The sequence below is a fragment of the Tigriopus californicus genome, chromosome 10 (assembly GCF_007210705.1).
Source record: "Tigriopus californicus strain San Diego chromosome 10, Tcal_SD_v2.1, whole genome shotgun sequence".
Lineage (NCBI taxonomy): Eukaryota > Metazoa > Arthropoda > Copepoda > Harpacticoida > Harpacticidae > Tigriopus > Tigriopus californicus.
The window spans coordinates 3,675,575-3,686,748 of NC_081449.1; the positions used below are offsets into that span (position 1 = coordinate 3,675,575).

An 11,174-nucleotide genomic window follows, 5' to 3' on the forward strand; every position below is an offset into this window, starting at 1 on the left:
TTTTACATTCTTCCCAGCCAGAGCTGTAACCTGAACATGTTTTTTGTAAGAGTTGTTCCAATCTGAAATTTGCTATTTATTATATATTATTATTATATATTATTATTATTTATTATTATTATTATTATTATTATTATTATTATTTATTATTATTTATTATTATTATTATTATTATTATTATTATTAATTATTATTATTATTATTATTATTATTATTATTATTATATTATTATTATTATTATTATATTATTATATTATTAATTATTATTCTTTATTATTATTATTATTATTATTATTATTATTATTATTATTATTATTATTATTATTATTATTATTATTATTATTATTATTATTATTATTATTATTATTATATTATTATTATTATTATTATTAATATTATTATTTATTATTTATTATTATTATTATTATTATTATTATTATTATTATTATTATTATTATTATTATTATTATTATTATTATTATATTATTATTATTATTTATTATTATTATTATTTATTATTATTATTATTATTTATATTATATATTATTATTATTATTATTATTATTATTATTATTATTATTATTATTATTAAAACTTTAATAAGATAAGTTGCTCAGGGAACTGAACTGTTTTGGTCCAAATATTTGGAATTCTGGAAGCTATTGAGCTTCTCTTGCTATCCATTTTATCTTGCAGTTTTCAATCATTTACATATCCAATGACGAACAATGACGAATATTATTATTATTATTATTTTTATTATTATCATTATTATATTAACAACTTTAATAAGATAATTTGCTTAGGGAACTGAAACTGTTTTGGTCCAAATATTTGGAATTCTGGAAGCTTTTGAGCTTCTCTTGCTATCCATTTTATCTTGCAGTTTTCAATCTTTTGCATATTGATATGTCTTTGAAGGAAAATGTTATTAATGGTTACATCTCTAAAGACTTCAATGTTTTTGGGTACTCTATTGATTCTACAAATCAATTGTGACAAAAAATTTGGCCCCTATTTCTAATTTTTTAATCAATTTGACCAATTGGACTTCTATCCCAATCCTCCCCTATCCAACGACGAACTTCCTTGACAAAATCTCCAACCTTCCCTGTCGCCTCTAATGCATAAATCTCTTTGTCCCTTTCAACTTCAAGGTAATGTTTACATTCTGAGTTCCGACAAGTCGCGGCAAGTCTGCCAATGAAATTACGCTCTTAAACCTGTACATTGAGATAGACTGGATCAAAGCAATCAGGTAATCATTTGTCTTTTAGTTCAAGCAATCGCATATCTATCCTTGAACTCACTTCCGAATACATTTGAGGCAGGAATTTGGTCACATATCAAGGTGTCCAGTATTCGTAGCATATCGTGGTCAATGGGTCTGGTTTTTTGTTTGTTCGGAGTCAGAGGACATTTCCTCGATCGGCCTGCCATCTGATGATCGGTGTCCCAATTAAGGGATATTCCCACTCCGTCTTCATAGCCAAACGTGCAACATTAGTGGTAAACGTTATTCTCCACCGATTGGTTGGCGGTGCTAATTTTTTAAACTTAACTTAACCTAATTAAACCTAACCTGACCCAACCTAACCGATTTTAATAACCATAAAAGTCTCGATCTAAACCCTAAAACATTTTGCCTTAAATTTAAAAATGAGCACAATCAGCGGAGAACAACGTTTATCCAACAGGAATTATCACCTCAACCTCGGGAATGATCGCAGATTCGCCCATTTAAGCTGTTAAGGCAGCAACTTATGCTGTAGTTTGAATACTGCAAAGAAGCCTGGACTCGGTTAGCCTGGGTTCGAACCAGGTTTCACTTTGTGGAATGCTGATGCTCTACCAATATGGTACCGCAGCGAGGCTATAGGTGAATGTAGATGGGTCTAATGACTAGGTCAAGATAGGGATGAAAGAAGAGTATTTTGTCCTCGAAGTTTGACCTGAATTATTAGCTCGTCAACGTATCGAGTTATCTAAGTTTCTTATTTGAGTTTTTGCACATATCTGTCTTGTTGACCAAAGGTCCTAATGAAGGAGTTGATAACACCCTATTGTCCTTGATCGGACATCTCATGTGCATATTTGTTTGGCTCCCGGCCCAATTCTACATATCATTGCATACTTTATTCAAATTCCAACATCGTTCGCTATCCCTTAACTAAGTTTTTCATCGCTCTAACGTTTCGACTGGCATTAAATTTGGTATTTGGTAATTTGGTTTGGTATTAGAATTATATTCTCTATATCGAATTTTATTGCTTAACTTTTAGGGACGATTCCAAGTAGGACTCTCTGGAGTGTTTAAACGAGTATTGTCGTCACAAATGTTATCATATGAGTCGTGTAATAGAATACAAATATGAAATGATAACGATGGTAGAAATATGAAGTGAAGAACAGAACGAAATGGTCTCTTATATTAGAGTAAAATAAAATACAATGTTGTAAAATTTGGAACAAATATGTGATTAGTAACAAAAATGAAATTTTGTTCGACATTAATCCAGTTAGAAAATTGACTCGAATTTATACGGTGACTAGCAACATTAATGGATTTACCTACGACGACAGGTTGAAGGCTTTAAAATAGTTTCGCGTCAACCTTGACGCATAGCCTGAGCTAGCCTGTTCCATGTTGTTAAGAACCCCAAAAAGTGAAAAAAGCAAAACAGAATCGAATTTAAAAAACTCATATTGTACATCACAATTTTGATAAAGACCATGACCAAGAGTTACAACGATAACGATGGCTGGTGGTGAGAATGATGATCTGATCGGTTAAAAAAAGTACACAAACCCTCGTTGACCTCCGTTCTGAGTCTTGTTCTTTTGGGGTCGTACATTCGCCTTATTTGCAGATGTACGACCCCAAACCATTAAGTCTTGGGACTAAGAGTTACTTTAATCTGTAGGACTGACGTCAACGAGGTTTTGCAGTGGATTTTTTAACCTATTGCGAAATTCCACAACGTGCCAGAGTTTGCCAATCAATATCGTAATAAATGTTTATTGCAACTCATGACCATGTCATGGCGAAAAAATACATAGAGGAAAGTGTGTGACCTTATACCAAGACAGTAAGATATATCAAAAGGGGATAAAAATGAGCATAGCAATCTATTAGCTGACTAGTGCGATATCGCAATCAGTATTTATGACTGGAATTCGCTCAGAATAAAAAAAACACAATACTTGAAACAGTGTTTTATTCTCATCGGATTGCATTACAATGCCCTTTTACTTCATATTATAGAATCCGTTAGCATGTCGTATTTGGAATCCATCCGCATCCAAGGTATCCGATCCTTTGGACCTAAGGATTCGGATTTTGCCACCATGAAATTTGCCCAAGAGAAGCGGAACAACAAGGGCGAGACGTTTGTACAGGTCGATCCGCTCACCCTTATCCTTGGGAATAATGGGTGTGGCAAGACCACTATCATTGAAGCTCTCAGGTATTAACATATTCATTAGCATTTTCCCCATTTCACGGAGGACAAGGTGCAAAGAAAATATAATGTTGGAATTGCGACGGTGCACTTGACAAGATGGAAAACATTTTCACCTGAATTGCCATAACTCTGGCCATAACAGTTAACGACTTTTCTTTTCTACCCTGCCATCAACGAAAAAACTAATTTAAAAAACTGACGCTATTCAATAGTGCACATTTAAAGAAGTCACTCTTGGATCATCTGCAGCAAAGAGTAAGTAGCCAAGAAAAAAGCTGATCTATGCGATGGTGTACAGGCTGTTTACGAACTCTTGATCTTCCCTTAACAACGCGGATTAGTCTCATTGGCCTGAATAATCCGCTACTAAGCCTCAATATTCCCAATCAAAGACCGTATCTATGATGCCACAAATCCAAAAGCAATTCCCTCCTTCCTTCAGATATGCCACTACAGGGGATTTTCCCCCGGGTTCTAACGGGGGGCGATCCTTCATTCATGATCCCAAAATGGCCGGCGAATCCGTGGTGCACGCCTCGGTCAAGCTCAGATTCCAATCCATTCAAAACAATCCTCATACTATTAATCGGGCTGTGAATGCCACGCAAAACCCGAAAACGGTCAGTATTAAGAGTGTGGATTCGACCATTAAGGATGTGAAACGGGACTGTTCTCTCTCGAGTAAGTGCAACGATGTCAATGAACTCGTGAAGGAGCATCTGGGTGTGTCCAAAGCCATTTTGAACAATGTGATCTTCTGCCACCAAGAGGACTCCACTTGGCCATTGGATGAGGGTTCGAAGGTTAAGGATAAATTTGATGAGATCTTCTCGGCTGCCAAATATCAGGATTGTCTTAAAACAATGAAAGATGTCCAGAAGAAACAGCTCGAGTTGGCCCGCATTGACAAAACGGCCGTAGATTTCTTAAGAGAAGATCGCAAGGTGGTCCGTGAAAAGAGAAAAAATCTTCGCTCCAAGAAACAAGATATCGAAGATATGGGGATCGATCTGGTGGAACTACAGGAATCCAAGCAACCCATCCGAAAAAAGTTGCAAGAGATGAACGAGGTTGAACAGAACTTCAAGGGCATCAATGCCAAGAAAACTGAGGCCGAAACTAAGTTGCGAGAGTATCAAAAGTTGATCCAAGGACTTCAGAGTGAAATGGACTATCAGAGTCTCGATCTCTCCGAGGATGAAATCGTGCTCATGATCTCGCAATTAGACCAAGAACGCAAGAACAAAGAGCGTGATTTGTCCGCCTTGGAAATGGAACGAAACGAGGTGGAACAAGTCCAAGAAGAGGAAGATCGAAAATGCCGTGTTTTAGCCGCACAATTGGGCGAAACTGAACAGAAACGCAAGACTTGGGTTGAGAATCAAAACGTTCTGGATCAACGAGCTAAGCGAGTTCGAGAGGAATTTGCCAGTTTTGACCTTCAGAGTGATCTCGATACAACAGCTTTCATGGAAAAGGTCGTTCTTGAATTGGATCGGCAACGAAGGAAAGTGAATCAAGAGTCAGACAAAGAGCTGGAAGAGCACCGTTTGGCCAATGGAGAATTGGAGAAGCAATCTGCCGTTCTCAACGATAAAAAGACCACGATACAAAAGTCCAGAACCGATTTTAGCAAGGATTTGGCCGAGATTAAGAAAACCTTCCGTCAAATGGAGCACGCTCCTGATGATTTGAAGAACATTGAATCCACTTTGGAGGCCAAAGTCATGGAGGTAGAGCGCCATGAAGCGTCTTTAGAAGTAGCCAAGACTGAGTCCACAATTGAGGAATCCAAGCGAGAACTGAAGCATTTAGAGACCACGGAGTCTGAATTGAGGGATGAAAAAGAGATCTTGGACAAGAACCGAGAAGAGATGATGGAGATTGAGAGCAAGAAGAAAGAACTGGCCATTTGTGACAAAGAGCTCAGACGCAAGGAGACTAGAAACAATCGGGCCTTGAGCAACATCTTTGACGACGAGATTCCGGCCTTGAAGATCATTAAAAGTGAGTTTGACCGACTTTATGTGATCAACACGAAAGAACGTCAGTCCCTGGAAGCCGACATCAATAGTCGCAAGGCTGAGATGAGCAGCCTCGAGAAATCCGAGACCATGATTCAATCCGATGTCAAAAACAAAGAGGAGAAAGCCAAACGATTGGAGGATGACATCAGACAAGTGCTAAAAGATGGCGAAGATTTAGATGAAGAGCTCCAAAGCACCAAAGACAAACTGAACGAGACCCGACATGATCTTCAGGTGAAAGAAGCCAACAAGTTCAGTTATGGAGAGACCATTGCCAAATTAGAGGCCATGATGGCCAAAGGTAAAACCACCAGCTGTCCAACGTGTCGCCGTGCCTTTGAAGAGAAAATTGAAGCCCAAGAATTGAAGGATGATCTCCAGAAACAAATAGACAAGATCCCAAGCAAGGTGCGGTCCATCAAGGACCAATTAATTCAATTGGACTCAAGATATGAAAAGCTCCAGAAACTGCATTCCATTCAGGAACAAAGACTCGAGCTTGTGGGGGAAATCGAAAAGAAAAAGAAAGAGATCTCTGATATCCAAAGTGAAATCCGGAACCACGAGCAAGCTTTGTATCCCTCTGAGAGCGATTTGGACAAGCTCGTCCTCAAAATTGAGGAACAAAACGACCTCAGAGAGGATATCTTCAAGATGGACTCCTTGTACCAAGACCAGCAACGACTCAAACGCGAATTGGCCGATCTCGAAGCTTCAAATGGTGATCTTCGCACTGCAAGAACCCTGGAGGAGTTCAAGAAAGAAGAAGAACGTGTGTTGAAACGAATCAAAGAACTGCGGAAAGAGGTTGAGAAGCAGGAAAACGCCTTAAGAAACTTTCACGCCAAGATGAACATGCTCAAAGCCGCTATCAACGACCTAGAGAAGCGAAAACTGGAAATCGAGAAGCAGGATCAAGAAGCCTCAGCTTTGAGGGTGAAGGAAAAAGAGATCCAAGAGAAACTAATCCAACTGAAAGCCGAACAACAGACCATTGACGAGCAACTCCGAAATCTCCGGGACGATTTGAACACACAGGGCCAGAAGTATAATCGCCTCTTGGCTGAGAAAGAGGCCAGTGTTGCCAAAAGTACTAACGCTCTGGCCAAGGCCAATCAGATGAAAGATCAAATCCTTGGGATAGTAGAGCAAATTCAAGCTTACGAAAACTCTGATAATGAAAGAAAATCCGACGAGCTCAAGGCCAAGATCAAGGATCTGACGAGAAGACGTGAAGTCAAGGACAAGAAGTTGTCCGAATTGAAGACTCGCATGAAGGAGATCCAAGACCTCCTCATGAATCAAGGTAATCGGAAAGAGCTGTCGGATAACCTAACTGTCAAGCGCCACGAAGAGGTGGTGCGTATTCAAGAAAAGGAGGTGGAGAAGTTCACCAATCAGTTGCACATCCTCAAATACGACGATGTCTCTCGGGAGCAAGACAAGTTAACCCAAAGGTACACGGCTATTCAGGCCAAGATTGAGCACTTCAACGGGAAAAAGGCTCAAATGGAACTCGAAACCAAAGACATCGAACGCGAACTAAAACAGGACAAGTGGGCCTTGGCGGAAAGCAAATTTCGTGAGGCCAATATCCGGATGCGTTGCCGGCAACATGCCATTCAAGACCTCAAGAAGTACACGACTGCCCTCGAAATATCCATAGGACAGTACCACAAGGAGCGAATGGATGTGATTAACGAGATCATCAAAGAATTGTGGCGAACCACGTATAAGGGCAACGATATCGACTACATCAAAATCCAGACGGATGAACCCAAAGAGAGCGCGGGCAGCACTCGTCGGCGAAATATCAACTACAAGGTAAGCAAAGTTGTGCCCCATCATATATATTGGAGTTATTTGTTTTCGTCATTTGGTTTAAAATGTCCAGGTGCCTATTGCGTTTGCATATTGTACACAATCATTGAAATCTTCTTGGTCTGCACAGACACTTTTATTATCGATGCAGTAATTGATTCGGATCTACTCGTCCAAGGGGTTGGTCTGTACGTAGTTTTGCAACAATTTGGTGCTTAAAATTGTAAATCTTAAGAAATCATCAACCATCAAGGGTATTGTTCAGCTTTACGCGACGTACAGGAAGCAACACAATTCATAACACAATGGCGTTTTCAATTGTGTCAAGTTTTCCGCCATGGCGAATTTTTCCATGAATCGGCATTTCCTTTGTGTCGAGTTACCTTGTAACCTGTATGAAAGAACACTGAATTTTATTGAATGGTAAAGAGAACGATGAGGCCTGTGTGCGTCGAGTTTATTACAATAATTTGTCTTAAATTCAAGTTTTTAATCTCATGAGTGGCGAGATCCTTCGTTCTGAGTCGTAGTTGTTTGCTAATAATGAATCGAAATTTGACTGCAGTCAGGTAAGTCGAGAGAACCAATGCTTAACATCAGTTTCTGCATTCACCGACCCACTTAGTTTTCCTCTTCCATGGAACAACAATTCTTGACGAATACTGACGTAATCTAGGGATCGAAAATAGGTTATCATGTAGAATTTAAAAAAATATGCTTTGTCTTGAAGCGCTGGGAATTCCATTTCCAATAGCAGTGAGGAAGTCCGCAAAAAAGTAAGAAGGCAAGAACTAGTCGTCCAATTGAAGTTTTATTTTTGAAGAAAATCTGTTATCAGTGCCCGTTTGAGAAGTGCAATGGGAAGCAGGGATGTTCGAAGGTAGATTGTCTTTTTTTTCACCCATACATGTGCTGTCTGTCCATGAGACTTAAGACGTGCTTTAATGTACGGTGTACCTCCGTCCATGTTGAAGGGACGCAAAGAAAGGCGAGAAATAGGATAGCACAGTTTCGTAGTTTTAGAGCTGACCCTATTCCTAAAACTAATCCCGCCCCATCCCCCTTCCTTAACCCACTTAGCTTCCTCCCTCCCTCTCCTCCTACCACCCACCCTCTCTCCCAATTCCCTCCTCTTTCTTCAAATACCGAATCCACCCCTATTCCTATAAACACTGTCCTCCCTAATATTCCTTGTCCCACCCCTATTCCCAAAATACGTTCCTATTCAAATGTAGCTTCCCAACCCATTCCACAAACCCAACCTTCCCCATTAGCTCGTGCTTTGCCTCAAGTAGAACGTAGCTTTGTTGATAAGAGGGATTTTTTACGGTTGGAGAGGATGTCCCAAGATCTTGTGAACTGGTACGTCAAAAGAGAGGCCCGTAAAGGGGCTATATTTGAACGTGCATTGTCTCATTTCTAAAAAAGACAGCACAAAAGTTAAGATCTTAAAAGAACTAGCCGTTGAGAGAGAGATTGCATTCATCTCTATAACAGAAACCTGGCTTTGGCCAGGGGTCTTAGATGAAGAACTAACCATAGTTGGTTTCAACTTAGTTGGTTGTGATAGGATACGCCCTGATAATCCCATATTCCCACATGGGGGCGTATGCCTATATGTTAGGAATGATTTGCACATTAGTCATGTAGATATGTCGAATGGGGAAGTAGAGGTCTTAGTTTGTCATCTTCGAGGTCTTGATTTGTCTATTGTTACAATGTATAGACCCCCTTCTTGTTCAGCAAGCTCTTTTTCGTCAGCTCTCCCAATTCACTGGAAATGAGTTGGACCTGGCAGTTTGCTCGAAGGTTTTCTTTGTAGGGGACTTTAATTTTCCGGCTAGCGTTGTAGAGTGGGAGGTTAGTCCTGATGGGTATATTCCCATTTCGAAATCGACATCTCAGTCGTTCGAAAAGCTGGAAGAATTTGCGATCTTGCGCAATTTCTCTCAGCATGTTGGTGTAGCCACTAGAGAGAATAGCGTTCTCGACTTGGTCCTTTCCAATGCCCCTGATCTATCCAGTATGTCTATGTGACACCTAGTAATCTGTCAGATCATCATGTTCTTGAGATAGGGTCGACCATTACTCAAAAGCCGGCCTGCTTTAGGGTGAAACCGGTCAAAAAGGTCGGTCTGGCTAAGTTCAAGTTCAAAGATGAACATTGGCCGTTGATTAAAGAAAGACTTGAAGAACTTGACCTGATTTCAATTCTGAAACAGGAATCGTCCATACGTAGATGCAGCCATTGATAAATTAGTTGCATTTTTTAAGGAAGTTTGCTCTAGTTTAGCAATATCTGAATGTGTTCCGAAAAGTGGTACACGGACAAAAATTCCAAAATGTAAGAAGACTTTGTTCAAAAAGAGTTGTAAACTGGCAAAAAGGCTGAAGAGCACTTCGAATCCAGTAATTGTGGATAGTCTCCAAAAAACGTTGGACATAGTTCAGGGTAAGATTAAGGCCTCCATCGAATATGACCAATTACAAACTGAGAGTAAGGTGGTTCAGGAGGTCAGGTCGCATTCCATATGCGAACTCTAAGAGAAAGATGGAACACCCTGTTGGACTTTTTGAGGTAGGTGGGGAAACCATTAGTAATGTAGAGGCTATGGCTAACATGCTTGGAGATCAGTTCTCCAATGCGTTTTCAACCCCACTGAGTTCGGAAGAAACAGCTCATTGCTCTGAAGATGAGTCTGTTGAGATTGACATGGTTAGTCAAGCTGAGCGTTTAGATGATCTTGTAGTCACAGATCAAGATGCTTTAGAGGCCATAAGGGACTTGAGGCTTTCCAGCTCTCCTGGTCATGATGGTGTGACCTCTCAGTTTCTGAAGAGATGCTCACTGGTTCTCGCTCCTGTTTTCTCGTACTTGATGCGCTGCATCTTGGATCAGGGCAAGTTTCCATCTTCACTAAAGTTAGCTCATGTTGTTCCAATTTTTAAAGGGGAAGATAAGTCGCTCCCCAGTAATTACAGGCCGATTTCTCTCACTTCGAATATTGCGAAGGTGTTTGAGAAGATCATGAAGTTCAAACTTGTTAAATTTCTTAGGGTCAATGAAGTCCTTCCTCCTAGACAGCACGTGTTCCGAGCACATTTTAGCACCGTCACCCAACTGATTGAACAGATTGAGCAGGTCATTGAGGGACTGGAAAGGCGCGAGTCAGCTGATGTTGTCTATCTTGATTTTGCCAAGGCCTTTGATAAAGTAGATCATGTCCTTTTGTTGAATAGACTTCATGACATTGGGATCCAAGGCAAGGTTCTCAATTGGATAAGAAGCTTTATTCATGATAGGAAGCAAATTGTTAAGGTTAAGGGATCTCTTAGTGACATACATGATGTCAAGTCAGGTGTTCCCCAGGGCTCCATCTTAGGGCCCCTCTTGTTTATAATATTCGTTGCCCCGCTTCAAAAGCTTAGTATTACTGCCAGTCTCTCTTCTTATGCTGACGATACAAAGTTAGTCTCTGGCAGGAATGGCCAAGATTCCAGTAGCCTTGGAAAGGACCTAGGACGTTTAAGTCCAGAGACAGCATCACGATGCTAACTCTGTAGGTACAAGTCGATTGTTCAACCACATCTTGAATATGCTTCACCTATTTGGGCTCCAATGTGTTTAGCAGGTTTGCAAAAGGTCGAACAAGTCCAAAGATGTTTCACTAGGAACATCACAGGATTGAGAGAGCTCTCGTATTGGGAGAGACTAAAAAAGTTGGGACTGTACAGTGTTCAGAGAAAGTACGAAAGGTATCTGATACTGTACGTCTTCAAAAGCATCCATGAGCTTTGTCCCAACCCAGGATTTAGGGTCAATTCTAGTGACCGTAGAGGCTTAATGTGCGTTTTGAGAGCA

At 39.9% G+C, this 11,174-nt stretch overlaps 1 protein-coding gene across 1 annotated transcript; it reads left to right on the top strand.

The window, feature by feature from the left end:
• Window positions 1-1,152: 1,152 nt before the first annotated feature.
• Window positions 1,153-7,317, top strand: LOC131888313 (DNA repair protein RAD50-like; the record flags this gene model as incomplete). The annotated part of the gene is given in 3 exon segments (XM_059237146.1): window positions 1,153-1,258; window positions 3,266-3,467; window positions 3,907-7,317. Coding segments are annotated over 2 exon segments (3,602 nt in total), but the record flags the coding sequence as incomplete, so codon positions are not given.
• Window positions 7,318-11,174: the final 3,857 nt, after the last annotated feature.